The 21,097-nt window shown below is 36.8% G+C and overlaps 2 protein-coding genes across 2 annotated transcripts; both read left to right on the top strand.

The window, feature by feature from the left end:
- Nucleotides 1–1,631: 1,631 nt before the first annotated feature.
- On the top strand, nucleotides 1,632–6,821 carry LOC149027939 (uncharacterized). The gene is made up of 10 exons (XM_089167201.1): nucleotides 1,632–1,785; nucleotides 2,723–2,965; nucleotides 3,086–3,290; nucleotides 3,693–3,783; nucleotides 3,902–4,047; nucleotides 4,889–5,132; nucleotides 5,237–5,341; nucleotides 5,475–5,657; nucleotides 5,796–6,000; nucleotides 6,123–6,821. The coding sequence occupies exons 2-10, from the start codon at nucleotides 2,746–2,748 to the stop codon at nucleotides 6,608–6,610; spliced, it is 1,887 nt and encodes a 628-aa protein (XP_089023327.1). The 5' UTR covers nucleotides 1,632–1,785; nucleotides 2,723–2,745; the 3' UTR covers nucleotides 6,611–6,821.
- Nucleotides 6,822–12,790: 5,969 nt separating this feature from the next.
- On the top strand, nucleotides 12,791–18,065 carry LOC149027938 (uncharacterized). Its single transcript, XM_089167198.1, has 10 exons — nucleotides 12,791–12,913; nucleotides 13,852–14,094; nucleotides 14,215–14,419; nucleotides 14,822–14,912; nucleotides 15,031–15,176; nucleotides 16,018–16,261; nucleotides 16,366–16,470; nucleotides 16,605–16,787; nucleotides 16,925–17,129; nucleotides 17,252–18,065. The coding sequence occupies exons 2-10, from the start codon at nucleotides 13,875–13,877 to the stop codon at nucleotides 17,737–17,739; spliced, it is 1,887 nt and encodes a 628-aa protein (XP_089023324.1). The 5' UTR covers nucleotides 12,791–12,913; nucleotides 13,852–13,874; the 3' UTR covers nucleotides 17,740–18,065.
- Nucleotides 18,066–21,097: the final 3,032 nt, after the last annotated feature.

Genomic DNA, 21,097 nt, shown 5'->3' with positions numbered 1-21,097 from the left:
ATCAAGGACAAGGACAAAACCAACCTACCCCGTTTGGCCCCAATTTGTGATAATTAGAACGGGACAGGACGGACTTAGAGTTAAGGACAAGAATTTTAAACCTTGAGTAAGGAGTGAACGGGAGAGTGTTCAATGAATTATACAACAAAGTCACGTATAACATTTTAACTCAAGAACACTCATTAAATTTCCTCTAGACGTCAAATTAAGATATTATGATTTATGAATCGTTGAGCACTCATTGAAATAAACCTTTCAAAATAAGAATAAAACACCTGATATATATATATGAAAATACTTAATTCTTTGAATTAATTAATTAATTATTATTTAATTAAGATGCATGATGAGTTTTCCTTCTAGCCAAACGCCAGAATGTCTTCGCTTAGGACAATTTATACAAATCTTCTTCTCATGTTCTCATCTCTTCTTCTCGTGGTTCTCTCTCTATGAGTGGTCCAAGTATTGGAGTCCTAACTCTAAACGACTCCTTCTTCTGTTTCCATTCGGACTAAAATCCTCACTCTTATCTCCGACTAGTCATGCGTCAAACATTGGCATTTTGCTTCACTTCACATTTAATGCTCAAAATTGTCTAGTTGGATTGAGATCTCAGTAATTTTAGGCCAAGTCTAAAGTTGGGTTAATAATTTCAAAAGGTAGAGAAGGTAAAGTAATAATTAAGCTATAGTACACGACAACATCATTAACTATACCTTATTTTTATCAAAAGTAAATTAAAGGAAATATAAAATATCAATTGATTTCATTAAATTAATCTAAGGTAAACGGGAGAGGAGGAAACCCTAGCTCTGCCATCTTAGACCATAATAAAACTATAAGCAACTATGATCATACAATATGATCTTTATCAATCCAGACTAAAATGGAAGAAAGATAAAGTATTTTAAACTAAATTCATTAATTTATACCCAAATAGAAAGCAAATTCATATGTAAATAATAGCAAATAATAGTTTGTCATACAGAAACAATAAGACGAAGGAATCTCAAATTTGAACTTCTGTTTTTTCATGCCTTCCCCCTAAATCCAAATCATATGCTTCCAACCTATTCGTGTCCCATGCTTTTACACTTCACCAGAGACAGTGAGAGTCAAAGTTACAAATTTGTTCATATCAAGTTGGACTATGCAAAATCCACATTCATGTGAATATAGAAATGAAGGGCTAATACCAATGGACATACCCACTTACTATAATTAGCTACTTTCCTTTTGAACAAATACCCTATAATTAATAATTAGTCATCATTCATTTTGAACAAAAATTCCCTATAATTAACTTTTTTTATTTCTTTTGTAAAAATAATTAACTATTTGACAACTAAGCGTAACAGTTATCCTTTGGGAAAACAAGAAAAAACAGCGTATCTCACGGTCCCACTGCTCTGCTCACCAACCAGAGAAGTCTAAGTCAGCAGATCAAACGGGCAAAATATCTAATCAGTCTGATTATCAATGCAAAGCCAAATTTTGAATCTAATCGAATGGATGGGTTTCTTTCTATCACACTTACCGATGATGGATGATGGATCATGCAAAAAAGTGAAAGTGACTGGGTTTCTTTATCACATTCGATAAATTCATATTTTTATGGTTTTAAGTCTGTTCCGCCACTCTTTCTATAAATTTAAGCATTGGATTTGATCTCCACAGCACTTCGTTTGGGCAAGCAAGGCCTTCTCTAGTTCTCTGTTACTGCGACTGAGAAGTGAGTAGGGAAGAGTACGAATAGAACAGAGACGCTTTTGGTGCCTCTTCTCTGTAAGTAATTTCTATTTTTTTCACTTATCTCTTCTTCTGGGTAAGTCGTTTTATGCTTCATTTACTCTCTGAGCTTGTACCCCTGCTACCATGGATCCGTTAGCATTCTCTTGGTCTCTGTCATTGTGAGAGAAGAGGGAAGAAACGTGCTTAAGAACACAAATGAAAAATGCTTCACTCTGCTCTACTTTGTAAATACTCTATTGATCTCTTCTTCCAGGTTGTTGTTTTCTGCTACCATTGGTCTTGTTGTTTGAATGTCAAAACTTTTCTCTGCTACCATGGATCCGTTTAGTGAACATTAATTTCCTTGCTGGTTTTAGCTTCATTGGGTTGGGCTTGGAATAGACTTGCTTCTCTTCTTTCTCCTTGAAACTCTTCCTTTCCAGAGCTTTCTTGGGTTTTCAACTCTGAGGATGACAGCTGTTCTCATTCCTTATTTTCCCTTTAAGCATTCCATATCGATTCGCTAATCCTTCTTTTGCTTTTGAAAAAGAATTTGGTCTTTTACATTCACTCTTTGCAAATTTATGGGGGCGTATATATTCTCTCTTGGTTGTACTCTTCTAATTGATGGAATCCGATGAATGTGAATACTTTTCCTTAGGGACCTTTCTGTATTTAGATGTTAAAGTATCAATGCTTCGGTTTAGAATTTCTAAGTATTATCCTACTGGTTTTGATTTGTAATTTTGCCAACATAGCAATTTTTTGGATTATTTTTTCAGGCTCTTTGATCCCCTAAATAAAATGTCCTTGTCAGATTTTACTGGTTGTTGCCTGATTTAGTTGCTGAAGCTATCATCAGCGTGCATTTCTATAATGCCTATCATTTTCTTTTGTTCATGGATTCAAACTTTAGACAAGTGAATTTTAGATTCTGTTCCATAGGAATTGCTGTGGACTTTCTAATGCTTTGCCTATTGTCTGTTTTCAGTCTCAAGGTGACTGTGAGGGAAGATGTCGAAATTCTTTATCCCCTCAGTGGGGCTCCTGTTTTTATGCTGCTTGGCAACCATGGCTGGTGCTGAATATTTGAAGTATAAGGACCCTAAACAGCCCTTGAATACACGGATCAAGGACCTGATGAGCCGTATGACCTTGAAGGAAAAAATTGGCCAAATGACACAAATTGAACGAAGTGTTGCATCAGCTGATGTTATGAAGAAGTATTTCATTGGTATGTAAAATCATTTATTTGATAAGAAACTTCCTGTATGTTATATCCCTCCATATTAATATAAACAAATGAATAAAATAGGTGGAGTAGACTCAAATTAATAATTGCTGTTTTGAACAGGGAGTGTGTTGAGTGGTGGAGGGAGTGTACCAGCCACTGAAGCTTCTCCAGAGACTTGGATTAAAATGGTGAATGATTTCCAGAAGGGTTCACTGTCAACTCGTCTTGGAATTCCAATGATCTATGGAATTGATGCTGTTCATGGTAACAACAATGTCTACAAGGCAACAATCTTCCCGCACAATGTTGGTCTTGGGGTTACCAGGTAATTTGATGAATGCAATTGAATTATCTAGAGTTTCAGAATTCTATTACGACTCTTATAGCCTAGAAGAGACTCTTCTTCTGGTAATTCCATTTTAAACTGGATTTTGAAGCATCATCTAGCTAAATCCTATTAACCTTTAACTTCTTGTTTCCTAGCGTTTATATTTCAGTTCTGCTAAAAAAGGGTAAAATTTAGCAAAATGAATCAATGGCCCAGAAAATAATGAATGATGAATACCATTTTAATTCATCTCCATTAAGGACTCAAGGCAAGACCAGGCTTAGTTCAAGGGATAAGTTTTTCCCCTCTCAATGAATGAATGATGAACAAAGGGTTATTTAATATCTGGTCTTAGTGGAGCTCTTTAAATGGATATAATCTGACAGTAATGTCGACCAGGGATCCTCAATTAGTTAAGAAGATTGGAGCTGCAACTGCTCTTGAAGTTAGAGCAACTGGCATTCAATACGCTTTTGCTCCTTGTATAGCGGTATGTATACCAAAACCAACAGCAACTACTTGTAAAGCTAATCATTTGTATCTTCAATTTTTATTAGACTTTTATTTGTCTGCTGATGTTTTCTGCTTGTAAATTTTAAGCAATATAGGTATGCAGGGATCCTAGATGGGGCAGGTGTTATGAGAGCTACAGTGAAGACCCCAAAATCGTTCAAGCAATGACAGAAATTATACCTGGTTTACAAGGAGATATCCCTGCAAATTCTGCAAAGGGTGTTCCATTTGTTGGGGGAAAGTAAGAACCTTGCAAGCTATAGCTAATTTCTTAAGTTTCTTATCTTTTCTTTTATTTCATGTCAGCAAAATCTACTGGCCTCTGTGCCTTGAGTTTGGACAAATTTTATTGCATATGAATACTTGATTTGCATAAACGATGAGGTTTTTGCTGATTGAATTAATTTATGATGATATGGTATATTTGGTATGCATCATCTCTAATATGAATTCATGCTGGAAATTGAGTTGATTGAAGTCACCAAAAATGTAACTTATAGATTTTGCCATATCATAAATGACAGACACCTTGACATGAATTATTCTGTCACCATTGAAGCAGATTAGGTCATTTTTGTGGACATATTGTTTGCTTTAGGCCTAAGCAGTAGATAATGCTGTCCTTCAGTTAAAAAGTAGAGCACCAAATTTGCCTCCATTTTCTTACTGTTGACTTGCAGATTGTTTGCATGTTGGACTCCAGTCTAATCCGATCTTCAGTTGAAGAAATAATGATTGGAGCCTTCATAACAATCATATTATTCCTGCAGTGCGCAGTGTGATGACTTTCCCAAAACACAACTGAACCTAGTGCACTGACAGGTTCCCGAGTTCGAATTTGGTGTAAACATCTGATTTGTGCATGTGTTTCATAAACAGCAATTTAGTTTGATATACTAATATTGTATCTTTTACCATAAGCTTCTCAATGATAGTTGTGCGCATATGCTATGAATTTCCTTGACAAAGTCCAATTTGTTATTTTATTACTACATATGTTTTGGTATTTACATAAACAATATAAATTGACTGAAGCAACCTCCTCACAAACTTCCACTCTAATACATCTCTTACTATTGCAGAGACAAAGTCGCTGCTTGTGCTAAGCACTATGTAGGTGATGGTGGAACAACAGATGGCATCAATGAGAACAATACTGTCATTGACTGGCATGGATTGCTTAGCATCCACATGCCAGGATATTATAATTCAATCATCAAAGGTGTCTCAACAGTCATGGTCTCCTACTCAAGCTGGAATGAGGTGAAGATGCATTCTAACTATAATCTTATCACGGGCTTCCTAAAGGGCAAACTACGTTTCAAGGTGAAGATTTTTTTTCCCCCTCAAGGAAACTCCCAACCTGAATTCCTCTGCTTTCATGCTAAAATAACTGGACCTGATGCTTTTCTCTCTCTTGGTAATTGCAGGGTTTTGTCATCTCTGATTGGCAGGGTATTGACAGAATTACATCTCCACCAGGTGTTAACTACTCATATTCTGTTCAAACTGGAATTCATGCAGGAATTGACATGGTGAGCTAAAATGAACTTATCATTTTCCAATGGTCAATCTACCATATAAGATTTCTGGAAGACTATCAAGCATTCTCAACCAGATGACGGAAGTTGTTAATTGTTGTAATATTCTTTTCTCTACTTGTTGCAGATAATGGTCCCATACAACTATACAGACTTCATTGATGATCTGACCTTCCAGGTGAAGAAAAACATCATACCCATGAGTCGGATTGATGATGCTGTTAGTCGGATTTTAAGGGTTAAGTTTACCATGGGTCTTTTTGAGAATCCATTGGCTGATGTTAGCTTGGTTAACCAGCTTGGTAGTCAGGTTAGTAGGTCCATCTCCCTAATGGTTCTCAAGACTCTCAGTCTCTGTAGTTTTGACTTTGCTGACATGCAAGTGAAGTTCGAGCCTGTTTCCCCTAATGATTGAAAGGCGGGTTGATAAGCATTTTGACTTTGACAGGAGCACAGAGAATTGGCAAGGGAAGCAGTAAGGAAAACACTTGTTCTTCTGAAGAATGGAGAAAATGCTGATAATCCACTGCTACCCCTTCCTAAGAAGGCAGGCAAGATCCTTGTTGCCGGAAGCCACGCAGATAACTTGGGTGCTCAGTGTGGTGGGTGGACTATTACATGGCAAGGTCTGGAAGGAAATAACCTCACAGCTGGTACGTTTAAGGATTTCAATTTTGTGAGTTCTACAAAATGTGTTTCTCTGGTGGGGAACCAATATTTCTGCAACATAAAACTGTTCTGTTTGATTTAATGAGAATATCCATGGCTTGAACAGGAACTACAATCCTCAAGGCAATCCATAACACCGTCGATCCATCTACCAAAATCATCTATAAAAAGAACCCTGGCAGCAAATTTGTCAAATCTAAAAAATTTTCCTATGCAGTTGTTGTTGTGGGTGAACCTCCATATGCAGAGACATTTGGTGACAGCTTAAACCTTACACTTCCCAGCTCTGATCTGAGCACCATCACCAATGTATGCGGTGCAGTCAAGTGTGTTGTTGTTATCATCTCTGGCCGCCCTGTAACGATCCAGCCCTACCTTGAGAGAATGGATGCTCTTGTTGCTGCTTGGCTCCCAGGAACAGAAGGTCAAGGTGTTGCTGATGTTCTGTTTGGTGATTATGGGTTCACTGGTAAACTTGCACGGACTTGGTTCAAAACTGTTGACCAGCTCCCAATGAATGTTGGTGATTCACATTATGATCCACTCTTCCCATTTGGGTTTGGAATTACAACTGAACCTGTGAAGGCAAAGTAGGACTAGAGCTTTGAGGAAAACACTGTTAGCATCAAGCTAAGTTTTCCCTTCCTAGTTCAATATTAAGCTCATTTTTCTCTGTTTGAGGGGGTTGGGGACTAGATTTTTTATTCTTGTCTAGTTCTTTTATTTCGAAGGCCTTTACTAGTGGCTTCTTGTACACTCTCTGGTGATTCAATCATCTTAATTTATATTTCTTTTGATTTTACAATGCTGAGCACTTGAGAGGGCAGTATCATGGTTGTTCATCAAATAAATTTCATGTGTGTAGATTAATTAGCTAATTCAGTGGCAATGGCCCCTGCAGCAAGGTCTTGAGATTGAAAATTGCCTTTGCCTGGCTTGACATGGGTCATATATGGTGAAGTGTTTGCACCAAGCAAGCCCCGGACACGAGTAAGTTGGGATGGATGAATGGCACAACTAAGAAGGATACAGTTGAGTAATAACTTCTTAGATCTGGTAAGGCAGTAGCTCTGACGTGCATCAAAATATGAAGAAGAGGGTCAGAATAATATAGGAAAACTTACTGTTCACACAAAACAGCAGTGTGTGCCCAACTGGACGGCTTGCATGGGAAGTATTCAGGATATTGAGAGGATCTGTGGGCCCTAATAGGAAATATTGAATGGTCATTATATAGTTTTTACTTTCAATTTTAGAAAGGTAAATTTCAATTACCCCATATTCCAATATCAAAATATAAGGCACTTCATACATCTGAAAAAAACATGAACCACTCAGCGCACCCCTCTATGTAATACGAACATCAGATTAATCTACTCCGTGAGTCAACTCCTATTTGGTCAACAAGAATGCTGTCCCAATGAGCCTCTTTGAGAACCCAATGGCTGTAAAGAGAATACTGTAAAGAGAATACTGCGGGTCAAGTTTGCAATGGGTCTCTTTGAGAACCCAATGGCTGATAACAGTTTAGCTGCTAAGGTTGGATGCAAGGTTAGCTCTTTCAACTCCCAGATCAGTAAAGATCCTCGTTGCAGGTACCCATGGTGACAACTTGGGCTATCAATGTGGTGGATGGACAATTGAGTGGCAAGGAGTCAGCGGAAATGACCTCACTCAAGGTATAAATCCCATTCACCATCTTTCTCTCTAAACACCCGAGTCATCTTCAATGAGAACCCTGACACTAACTTTGTAAAGTCCAACGGTTTCTCCTATGCCATCGTTGTAGTAGGGGAACACACTTATGCAGAGACAATGGGGGATAGCTCAAACCTAACCATACCTGAGCCAGGTCCAAGCACAATCACAAATGTATGCAGGGCTGTCAAGTGCGTTGTCATTGTTGTCTCCGGTCGTCCAGTTGTGATAGAACCATATCTTGCCTCAATGGATGCTCTTGTGGCTGCTTGGCTCCCAGGCACTGAAGGCCAAGGTGTGGCCGATGTTCTCTTTGGTGACTATGGTTTTACTGGCCAGCTTGCTCGAACTTGGTTCAAGACTGTTGATCAACTTCCAATGAATGTTGGGGATGCACACTATGACCCACTGTTCCCATTTGGATTCGGATTAAAGACCATGCCAACAAAGTCAAGCTAGAGGCAACTCTGAGAAGCTCTTGATCAGTGGTTGGAAAATTTTTGGTCCCAACTCATCATTCGGCAATCTTGCATTCTATGGTGATTTCAAAACTTGCTGGTGCTCAATTTGGTTCTTCTCCTTGTAGGGGCTTCCTCAATAAGGAGTTCATATCGTCTCTCCCTACTTATGTACTCTCCTGAGGACTGTTGACCACAAATTACAAGGAGACCTACAAGATTAGGGTGATGAGATTTATTTTTTAAAAATATTTTATTATTTTTTTCTTGTAGACCCCGCAAAAGTTAGTGGTTGTAACACCGTCGACCCGTCAAAGAGATTATCCACACTCCTCTGTAAGTGCCTAATGAGTTTATAATATATATTCAGTCACATATAGTATTTTATCTTACAATTACTTGTTGGATTTGTTCTAGTTCTTCAACTAGAAACATGTTTTTAAATCATACAACTCACTTGACAGCCCCTTGAAATCCCTTGAAAGCCAGATCCAAAACCCCTGTGGAATAAAGATTTATGTAATCTTCTAAATATTTAAGCCTCATCGAATTAATTAATTTATTACTTAATTGAGAATGATTACCCATTTTTTCGAGCCAGAATGTCTTCCCTTATTCATAAGAATCTTTGAATGGATTTCTTTATTAGCTCATGAATAGACTCCGAAAAACAACTCACATGCGATATCTATTTTGACACCGTTTTACTTGAAATCTTGAAGATGCATAAAGGTTTATTATGTAGATTCCAGAGAACCTAGAATTGATGCAAGAAACGTCATCCACTAATTTGACATTTAAGAGAAAGTGGTGGTCAAGGATTACATTCTCATGCAAAAATTGCACTTTTAGCGGTTCAACTCGCATTAGATGCATAGCATTGTACTGTCAACCGTTTATCTCGCTTTCAACTACTTGCGAGAATGACAGTCTAAGATCAAAATCTCAACAGTTGGCAACAGGTATTGCACAGCATTCAACTCAGCCCACTTTTAACAGCCCGACTCAACCTGACATGCGTGTGAAGAAAAAACTTCAAACCCCAGACATATATACTCGGGTTCAACTTTAGTGATGCACATTAACGTTAAGTTGCGTATGGCTACGATTGAACCGAGTGGTCGAGGTCAAAATTTCGACCACTCATTAATTGTGCAGCACTGAAACTCTATCCCATATACTCAGAGTATATGAAAAGTCTGAATCCTCAATCCTGATTCCTAATAGGTGAAAGATTGTACTAGTCTCACAATAACGAAAGAGACCAATGGAACGCTGACAGATCAATGGTAGCAGGGGTGTAATTGTAAGCTCAAAGAATAAATGAAGCATAAAATGACTTGGCCAAAATAGAAGCATAAAACGACTGCCCAGAAGAACAGATACATAATAAGAGAAACAGAAGGAAATTACTACTTACAGAGAAGAGTCAGTAAATATATAAAAGTTAACGTTGTTTAATATAATGGTAGTGAAGATCCAATAGAATAGCTAAAAAGTACATCATTTTTTAGCTTAAGTCAAACTAGATAACAACACCACCCTGAAAATGGGGTTTTTTAGCTTAGTATCAATTGGGATATGTACGAAGAGTAGTTGAGCATCTACCATTGTTTGAATCTAAGTGTGGTACTTATAGGGCGATTTATCGTTGAGTCTTTCACATAGGTCCCGATCTCTGTAAAACATAAAATGTCAAACTGAGACTGAGGGAAGGCACGATGTGACCCAACCATCTCAAAAAAGCTAGAGGTGGATTTCTTGGAGTATACTGCATTCACGGAGAAGTGTTGCTTCAGGTTGTATTAGATAGGGGCGTAGGTTTGGCCCTGGAGGCCCTGACCCGCCTTGTCCTGTCCTAAGCTCGGATAGGGTCTAGGCTCAAGATTTTGGCCTTAAGGACAGGTTATGGCCAAAATATTTTGACCCCAAATTAGGGCTAAAAGCGAGCATGAGATTAGTGTTTGTCCCACTCGATCCATCTTGACCAATCCATGATTTTAGCCCTAATTTTTGTGGTCATAGCAACAATATGGATATATAAATTGTTTTACTGATTTATGGAAAGAAAATAATATGGAGTTTAAGTTGTTTTATATTTTTATGTATTTTATTCTTAATTTTTCTGAGATATTTTTTAGTTTTGATATCAAATTTATCAATCAGACAAAAGTTGGAAGCTATATTGTTTCGTTCCTTTCTTTATGTCAAACAGTTTAAATTAACAAAAGGTTAGATTATGGAAGTTATGTTTTTATATTGTAAATCTAATTAAGATATTATCATATAAATATCAATAGTTTACAAAAAAACAAATTCCTTTGATTTTTTTTTTAATTTTGAAACTAATAAGAGTTTTTGAAAGTGTCATTGTTCCATTTCATATCTTATTTTGACTTAGTTAAGATAATTTTTACATAAGAATTGCTAGTCTAGAGCCAGAAAAACCAACCTACCATGTTTGGCTCCAATTTGTGATAATTAGAACGGAACAGGACGGACTTAGAGTCAAGGACAAGAATTTTAAACCTTGAGTAAGGAGTGAACGGGAGAGTGTTCAATGAATTATACAACAAAGTCACGTATAATATTTTAACTCAAGAACACTCATTAGATTTCCTCTAGACGTCAAATTAAGATATTATGAGTCGTTGAGCACTCATTGAAATAACCCTTTCAAAATAAGAATAAAACACCTGAGAGATAAAAATATATATATATATATATATATATATATATATATATATAATTCTCTGAACTAATTAATTAAGATGCATGATGAGTTTTCCTTCCAGCCAAACGCCAGAATGTCTTCGCTTAGGACAATTTATATAAATCTTCTTCTCATGTTCTCATCTCTTCTCCTCGTGGTTCTCTCTCTATGAGTGGTCCAAGGGTGGTCCAAGTATTGGAGTCCTAACTCTAAACGACTCCTTCTGTTTCCATTCGGACTAAAATCATCACTCTTATCTCCAACTAGTCATACGTCAAACATTGGCATTTTGCTTCACTTCACATTTAATGCGCAAGATTGTTCAGTTGGATTGAGATCTCAGTAATTTTAGGCCAAGTCTAAAGTTGGGTTAATGATTTCAAAAGGTAGAGAAGGTAAAGTAATAATTAAGCTATAGTACACGACAACATCATTAACTATACCTTATTTTTATCAAAAGTAAATTAAAGAAAATATAAAATATCAATTGATATTCATTAAATTAATCTAAGGTAAACAGGGGAGGGGGAAACCCTAGCTCTGCCATCTTTTTTTTTTTTTTTGGTAAAAAAATTTTATTATTCAAAAGGAGAAGCCGAGGAAGGTGAACATAAGTCTACCAACCAAGGAGTGGATGCAGGCCAAACAGTCATGTCCTCAATTGGGCCTTCCGGGCTAGGAAGTCTGCAACATAGTTGGCATTCCTAGGAATAAAAGAAAAGATACATTGTGAATAGGATGCTTGAAGACGCATAATATCCGCAATAATGGGCTCGATCGCCATGGGTATAGGGCGGTCAGGGTGAAGAAGTATATTGACTAGTTCCTTGCAATCGAGTTCCACATGAACATTCTGAAGATCTTCCCCCAATCCAAGAAGCATGCCTGATCGTACAGCTAGAGCCTCCCCTACCAAAGCAGAATGTCCATTTGTTTTCTCAGATGCTGCAGTGATAATATGTCCCCCATTGTCTCTAATAATGAAGCCCAGGCCCACAGAGAAAATTGTTTGGCAAGATCCACCTCCAGGATGGTTTAAAATCAACACAGATGCCACTTTTACCAAAGGAAAGTAATATGATCATATAATATGATCTTTTATCAATCCAGACTAAAATGGAAGAAATATAAAGTATTTTAACCTAGATTCATTAATTTATACCCAAATAGAAAGCAAATTCACATGTAAATAATAGCAAGTAATAATTTGTCATACAGAAACAATAAGACGAAAGAATCTCATATTTTAACTTATGTTTCTTCGTGCCTTCTCCCCTAAATCCAAATCATATGCTTCCAACCTGTCCGTGTCCCATGCTTTTACACTTCACCAGAGACAGTGAGAGTCAAAGTTACAAATTTGTTCGTATCAAGTTGAACTATGCAAAATCCACACTCATGTGAATATAGAAATGAAGGGTTAATACCAATGGACATACCCACTTACTATAATTAGCTACTTTCCTTTTGAACAAATACCCTATAATTAATAATTAGTTATCATTCATTTTGAACAAAAATTCCCTATAATTAACCTTTTTTTATTATTATTATTTTTTAAATAATTATCTATTTGACAACTAAGCGTCTAAGCGTAACGGTTATCCTTTGTGAAAACAAGAAAATACAGCGTATCTCACGGTCCCACTGCTCTGCTCACCAATCAGAGAAGTCTTAGTCAGCAGATCAAACGGGCAGAATATCTAATCAGTCTGATTATCAACGCAAAGCCAAATTTTGAATCTAATCGAATGGATGGGTTTCTTTCTATCACACTTACCGATGATGGATGATGGATCATGCAAAAAAGTGAAAGTGACTGGATTTCTTTATCACATTCGATAAATTCTTATTTCTATGGTTTTAAGTCTGTTCGGCCACTCTTTCTATAAATTTAAGCATTGGATTTGATCTCCACAGCACTTCGTTTGGGCAAGCAAGACCTTCTCTAGTTCTCTGTTACTGCGACTGAGAAGTGAGTAGGGAAGAGTACGAATAGAACAGAGACGTTTCTGGTGCCTCTTCTCTGTAAGTAATTTCTATTTTTTTTCACTTATCTCTTCTTCTGGGTAAGTCGTTTTATGCTTCATTTACTCTCTGAGCTTGTACCCCTGCTACCATGGATCCGTTAGCATTCTCTTGGTCTCTGTCATTGTGAGAGAAGAGGGAAGAAACGTGCTTAAGAACACAAATGAAAAATGCTTCACTCTGCTCTACTTTGTAAATACTCTATTGATCTCTTCTTCCAGGTTGTTGTTTTCTGCTTCCATTGGTCTTGTTGTTTGAATGTCAAAACTTTTCTCTGCTACCATGGATCCGTTTAGTGAACATTAATTTCCTTGCTGGTTTTAGCTTCATTGGGTTGGGCTTGGAATAGACTTGCTTCTCTTCTTTCTCCTTGAAACTCTTCCTTTCCAGAGCTTTCTTGGGTTTTCAACTCTGAGGATGACAGCTGTTCTCATTCCTTATTTTCCCTTTAAGCATTCCATATCGATTCGCTAATCCTTCTTTTGCTTTTGAAAAAGAATTTGGTCTTTTACATTCACTCTTTGCAAATTTATGGGGGCGTATATATTCTCTCTTGGTTGTACTCTTCTAATTGATGGAATCCGATGAATGTGAATACTTTTCCTTAGGGACCTTTCTGTATTTAGATGTTAAAGTATCAATGCTTCGGTTTAGAATTTCTAAGTATTATCCTACTGGTTTTGATTTGTAATTTTGCCAACATAGCAATTTTTTGGATTATTTTTTCAGGCTCTTTGATCCCCTAAATAAAATGTCCTTGTCAGATTTTACTGGTTGTTGCCTGATTTAGTTGCTGAAGCTATCATCAGCGTGCATTTCTATAATGCCTATCATTTTCTTTTGTTCATGGATTCAAACTTTAGACAAGTGAATTTTAGATTCTGTTCCATAGGAATTGCTGTGGACTTTCTAATGCTTTGCCTATTGTCTGTTTTCAGTCTCAAGGTGACTGTGAGGGAAGATGTCGAAATTCTTTATCCCCTCAGTGGGGCTCCTGTTTTTATGCTGCTTGGCAACCATGGCTGGTGCTGAATATTTGAAGTATAAGGACCCTAAACAGCCCTTGAATACACGGATCAAGGACCTGATGAGCCGTATGACCTTGAAGGAAAAAATTGGCCAAATGACACAAATTGAACGAAGTGTTGCATCAGCTGATGTTATGAAGAAGTATTTCATTGGTATGTAAAATCATTTATTTGATAAGAAACTTCCTGTATGTTATATCCCTCCATATTAATATAAACAAATGAATAAAATAGGTGGAGTAGACTCAAATTAATAATTGCTGTTTTGAACAGGGAGTGTGTTGAGTGGTGGAGGGAGTGTACCAGCCACTGAAGCTTCTCCAGAGACTTGGATTAAAATGGTGAATGATTTCCAGAAGGGTTCACTGTCAACTCGTCTTGGAATTCCAATGATCTATGGAATTGATGCTGTTCATGGTAACAACAATGTCTACAAGGCAACAATCTTCCCGCACAATGTTGGTCTTGGGGTTACCAGGTAATTTGATGAATGCAATTGAATTATCTAGAGTTTCAGAATTCTATTACGACTCTTATAGCCTAGAAGAGACTCTTCTTCTGGTAATTCCATTTTAAACTGGATTTTGAAGCATCATCTAGCTAAATCCTATTAACCTTTAACTTCTTGTTTCCTAGCGTTTATATTTCAGTTCTGCTAAAAAAGGGTAAAATTTAGCAAAATGAATCAATGGCCCAGAAAATAATGAATGATGAATACCATTTTAATTCATCTCCATCAAGGACTCAAGGCAAGACCAGGCTTAGTTCAAGCGATAAGTTTTTCCCCTCTCAATGAATGAATGATGAACAAAGGGTTATTTAATATCTGGTCTTAGTGGAGCTCTTTAAATGGATATAATCTGACAGTAATGTCGACCAGGGATCCTCAATTAGTTAAGAAGATTGGAGCTGCAACTGCTCTTGAAGTTAGAGCAACTGGCATTCAATACGCTTTTGCTCCTTGTATAGCGGTATGTATACCAAAACCAACAGCAACTACTTGTAAAGCTAATCATTTGTATCTTCAATTTTTATTAGACTTTTATTTGTCTGCTGATGTTTTCTGCTTGTAAATTTTAAGCAATATAGGTATGCAGGGATCCTAGATGGGGCAGGTGTTATGAGAGCTACAGTGAAGACCCCAAAATCGTTCAAGCAATGACAGAAATTATACCTGGTTTACAAGGAGATATCCCTGCAAATTCTGCAAAGGGTGTTCCATTTGTTGGTGGAAAGTAAGAACCTTGCAAGCTATAGCTAATTTCTTAAGTTTCTTATCTTTTCTTTTATTTCATGTCAGCAAAATCTACTGGCCTCTGTGCCTTGAGTTTGGACAAATTTTATTGCATACGAATACTTGATTTGCATAAACGATGAGGTTTTTGCTGATTGAATTAATTTATGATGATATGGTATATTTGGTATGCATCATCTCTAATATGAATTCATGCTGGAAACTGAGTTGATTGAAGTCACCAAAAATGTAACTTATAGATTTTGCCATATCATAAATGACAGACACCTTGACATGAATTATTCTGTCACCATTGAAGCAGATTAGGTCATATTTGTGGACATATTGTTTGCTTTAGGCCTAAGCAGTAGATAATGTTGTCCTTCAGTTAAAATGTAGAGCACCAAATTTGCCTCCATTTTCTTACTGTTGACTTGCAGATTGTTTGCATGTTGGACTCCAGTCTAATCCGATCTTCAGTTGAAGAAATAATGATTGGAGCCTTCATAACAATCATATTATTCCTGCAGTGCGCAGTGTGATGACTCTCCCAAAACACAACTGAACCTAGTGCACTGACAGGTTCCCGAGTTCGAATTTGGTGTAAACATCTGATTTCTGCATGTGTTTCATAAACAGCAATTTAGTTTGATATACTAATATTGTATCTTTTACCATGAGCTTCTCAATGATAGTTGTGCGCATATGCTATGAATTTCCTTGACAAAGTCCAATTTGTTATTTTATTACTACGTATGTTTTGGTATTTACATAAGCAATATAAATTGACTGAAGCAACCTCCTCACAAACTTCCACTCTAATACATCTCTTACTATTGCAGAGACAAAGTCGCTGCTTGTGCTAAGCACTATGTAGGTGATGGTGGAACAACAGATGGCATCAATGAGAACAATACTGTCATTGACTGGCATGGATTGCTTAGCATCCACATGCCAGGATATTATAATTCAATCATCAAAGGTGTCTCAACAGTCATGGTCTCCTACTCAAGCTGGAATGAGGTGAAGATGCATTCTAACTATAATCTTATCACGGGCTTCCTAAAGGGCAAACTACGTTTCAAGGTGAAGATTTTTTTTCCCCCTCAAGGAAACTCCCAACCTGAATTCCTCTGCTTTCATGCTAAAATAACTGGACCTGATGCTTTTCTCTCTCTTGGTAATTGCAGGGTTTTGTCATCTCTGATTGGCAGGGTATTGACAGAATTACATCTCCACCAGGTGTTAACTACTCATATTCTGTTCAAACTGGAATTCATGCAGGAATTGACATGGTGAGCTAAAATGAACTTGATCATTTTCCAATGGTCAATCTACCATATAAGATTTCTGGAAGACTATCAAGCATTCTCAACCAGATGACGGAAGTTGTTAATTGTTGTAATATTCTTTTCTCTACTTGTTGCAGATAATGGTCCCATACAACTATACAGACTTCATTGATGATCTGACCTTCCAGGTGAAGAAAAACATCATACCCATGAGTCGGATTGATGATGCTGTTAGTCGGATTTTAAGGGTTAAGTTTACCATGGGTCTTTTTGAGAATCCATTGGCTGATGTTAGCTTGGTTAACCAGCTTGGTAGTCAGGTTAGTAGGTCCATCTCCCTAATGGTTCTCAAGACTCTCAGTCTCTGTAGTTTTGACTTTGCTGACATGCTGGTGAAGTTCGAGCCCGTTTCCCCTAATGATTGAAAGGCTGTTGATAAGCATTTTAACTTTGACAGGAGCACAGAGAATTGGCAAGGGAAGCAGTAAGGAAAACACTCGTTCTTCTGAAGAATGGAGAAAATGCCGATAATCCACTGCTACCCCTTCCTAAGAAGGCAGGCAAGATCCTTGTTGCCGGAAGCCACGCAAATAACTTGGGTGCTCAGTGTGGTGGGTGGACTATTACATGGCAAGGTCTGGAAGGAAATAACCTCACAGCTGGTACGTTTAAGGATTTCAATTTTGTGAGTTCTACAAAATGTGTTTCTCTGGTGGGGAACCAATATTTCTGCAACTTAAAACTGTTCTATTTGATCTAATGAGAATATGCATGGCTTGAACAGGAACTACAATCCTCAAGGCAATCCATAACACCGTCGATCCATCTACCAAAATCATCTATAAAAAGAACCCTGACAGCAAATTTGTCAAATCTAAAAAATTTTCCTATGCAGTTGTTGTTGTGGGTGAACCCCCATATGCAGAGACATTTGGTGACAGCTTAAACCTTACACTTCCCAGCTCTGATCTGAGCACCATCACAAATGTATGCGGGGCTGTCAAGTGCGTCGTCATTGTTGTCTCCGGTCGTCCAGTTGTGATTGAACCATATCTTGCCTCAATGGATGCTCTTGTGGCTGCTTGGCTCCCAGGCACTGAAGGCCAAGGTGTGGCCGATGTTCTCTTTGGTGACTATGGTTTTACAGGCCAGCTTGCTCGAACCTGGTTCAAGACTGTTGATCAACTTCCAATGAATGTTGGGGATGCACACTATGACCCACTGTTCCCATTTGGATTCGGATTAAAGACCATGCCAACAAAGTCAAGCTAGAGAGAGATCTGGGAAGCTCTTGGATCAGCTCTTGATCGGTGGTTGGAAAATTTTTGGTACCAACTCATCATTCGGCAATCTTGCATTCTAAGGTGATTTCAATACTTGCTGGTGCTCAATTTGGTTCTTCTCCTTGTGGGGGCTTCCTCCATAAGGAGTCCAAATCATCTCTCCCGACTTCTGTACTCTCCTAAGGGCTGTTGACCACGAATTACAAGGAGACCTACAAGATTAGGGTGATGGAATTTATTTTTTTGTAAAAATATCTTATTATTTTTTTCTTGTAGACCCCACACAATTTAGTGGTTGTAACACCAGACTCTTCTGTAAGTGCCTATTGCCTAATGAGTTTATAATATATATATTCCGTCACATATATATATAGTATTTTATCTTACAATTACTTGTTGGATTTGTTCTGGTTCTTCAAGTAGAAACATGTGTTTAAATCATACAACTCACTTGACAGCCCCTTGAAATCCCTTGAAAGCCAGATCCAAAACCCCTGTGGAATAAAGATTTATGTAATCTTCCAAACATTTAAGCCTCATCGAATTATTAATTTATTACTTAATTGAGAATGATTACCTATTTTTTCAAGCCAAATACGGCCAGACCCCGAATGTCTTCCCTTGAGTCAATGCATACGAATATTTGAATGGATTTCCTTAATTAGCTCATAAAAACACTCCAAAAAACAACTCACATGCATCACGATATCTATTTTGACTTGAGAGATAGTTATATTTGAATTTTAATATCTATTTTGTCCTTCTAGAATTAAAAAATTAAAAAATTAATAAATAATATTATCCTCATTTAGAAAAAATATATATGAAATTACTGATTTTATAATTTTTTTTTTTGGTACCCTTTTTTTAATACTTGAAATGAAACGTCGCCAGATGGATGCGAACCCAAGATCTCCCCATGGGAGTCTGGGCTTTTAACAGCTTTACTAACCCACCATTGACAAACTGATTTTTATACTTGTATTCTTAAAAAAAAGTTCTACCAATAATAAGAATTTCTTAAATTTGATAATGTCAAATTCTAAAATAAATAAATAAAAACTGTTTAAAAGTAAGAATTTCAAAGGTTTGATAATGTCAAATTAAAAAGTAAATAAATAAAAGATAAAAAATTATAATTTTTTTATTTCTTTATATTTTAAAAACGAGATTTTTTTTCTTTTTCTTTCATTGCTTTGTTTATTTTGATTAGAGAATAAGATTGTTTAATTACAGTAACTTTTTTCCTAATTATTAAGAGTAGTAATATAATTTAACGCTAAAATGTAAGTTAATAAATTTTAGGATTATTTTTTAATTTTTAGATTAAACAAAGATACCACATCATCACTTAACTAACGGAACTTAACGGCAAGAGACATCAATAATTACAAGAAAAGTCTAAGGTTGGATTAGTAATTTCAGAAAATATAAGAGATAAAGTAGTAATTAAGCAAATACAGTGGGAGACAATAGTAATTATCCCTTTTTATATTTCTATCTTATTATTTTGAGATGGTTATCCAAGAGAGAGAGAGAGAATTCTATAGATTCCAAAGAACCTAGAATTGATGCCAGAAACGTCATCCACTAAATTGACATTTAAGAGAAAGTGGTGGTCGATCAAGGACCACATTCTCATGCAGAAGTTGCACTTGCTTTTAGTGGTTCAACTCGATTTATGCATAGCATCATACTGTCAACCGTCTATCTCGCTTTCAACTACTTGCGAGAATGACGGTCGAAATTAAAATCTCAACAGTTGGCAGCAGGTATTGCACAGCATTCAACTCACTCCACTTTTAACAGCCCGACTCAACCTGGCATGTGTGTGAAGATAAAACTTCAAACCCCAAACATATACTCGGGTTCAACTTCAATGATGCACATTAATGCTAAGTTGTGTACGGCTACAATTGAACCGAGTGGTCAAGGTCAAAATCTCGACCACTCATTTTGCATTTTTCTTTTCTTGTTACAGGTAACTATGGTTGAAAAAATTATCCAAAAAATAAAAATCAAAACGAGTGGTTGAGATTTCGACTTCGACCACTCATTAATTGTGCAGCACTGAAGCTCCATCCTAATAGGTGAAAGATTGTACTAGTCTCACAATAACGAAGAGACCAATGGAACGCTGACAGATCAATGGTAGCAAGGGTGTAAGCTCAAAGAATAAATGAAGCATAAAATGATTTGGCCAAAATAGAAGCAAAAAACGACTGCCCAGAAGAACAAATACATAATAAGAGAAACAGAAGGAAATTACTACTTACAGAGAAGAGTCTAAGAACAGTGGAAGTGTCTCTGTCCTATTCACTGAAGGGCTGAGGACACTTCGATCAACTCGATCGCTTGCTTAAATAACAAAATTTATAAATAAAAGAAAATAATATAAAAATAATAATTACTGCTACCCTATTGTACATTTGTAATTTTGTACCATAATTTAATTATTAAAAAAATATTGTTTTTTATGAAATTATTGTTGTATCCTGTGCTAACTGTGCAATAAGAAACTTTCACTGTTGAATGTTTGGATGAACTGACCTTTGTTCAAGAGAGAAAGCCATATGAGCAGGATCGACCACTAGAATTGGCGAATCACCTTCGAAGCTTAAGTCAAATTAGATAACACCACCACCCTGAGGATGGAGCTTTTTAGCTTAGTATCAATCGGGATATGTAGGAAGAATAGTTGAGCGTCTACCATTGTTTGAATCTAAGTGTGGCACTTATAGGCCTATTTATCGTTGAGTCTTCACGTAGGTCCTGATCTCTGTGAAACCTAAAATGTCAAATTGAGACTGAGGCAAGGCATGATGTGACCCAACAATCTCGAAAAAGCTAGAGGTGGGTTTCCTAGAGTATGTTGCATTTACCGAGAAGTGTTGCTTCAGGTTGTATTAGATAGGGGCATAGGTTTGGCCCCGGAGGCCCTGACCAACCTTGTCCTGTCCTGAGTCCGGATAGGGTCTAGGCTCAAAATTTTGGCCCTAAGGACGGGTTAGGGCCAAAATATTTTGACCCTGAATTAGAGCTGAAAGCGGGCATGGGATTAGCGTTTGTCCCACTCGATCCATCCTGACCAATCCATGATTTTAGCACTAATTTTTGTGGTCAAAGCAACAATATGATATATAAATATTTTTCTAATTTATGGAAAGAAAATAATATGGAGTTTGAATTATTTTATATTTTTATGTGTTTTATTCTTAATTTTTTCTGAGATATTTTTTATTTTGATATCGAATTTATCAATCATAGAAAAGTTTGGAAGCTATGTTGTTTCGTTCCTTTCTTTATGTCAAACAGTTTAAATTTAACAAAATGTTAGATTATGGAAG

This window comes from Hakea prostrata, chromosome 1, assembly GCF_041222555.1.
Source record: "Hakea prostrata isolate BN-2017 chromosome 1, UWA_Hpros_2, whole genome shotgun sequence".
NCBI lineage: Eukaryota > Viridiplantae > Streptophyta > Magnoliopsida > Proteales > Proteaceae > Hakea > Hakea prostrata.
Note: the sequence above shows the minus strand (reverse complement) of the source record. Positions and strands in the feature narration are given on the sequence as shown.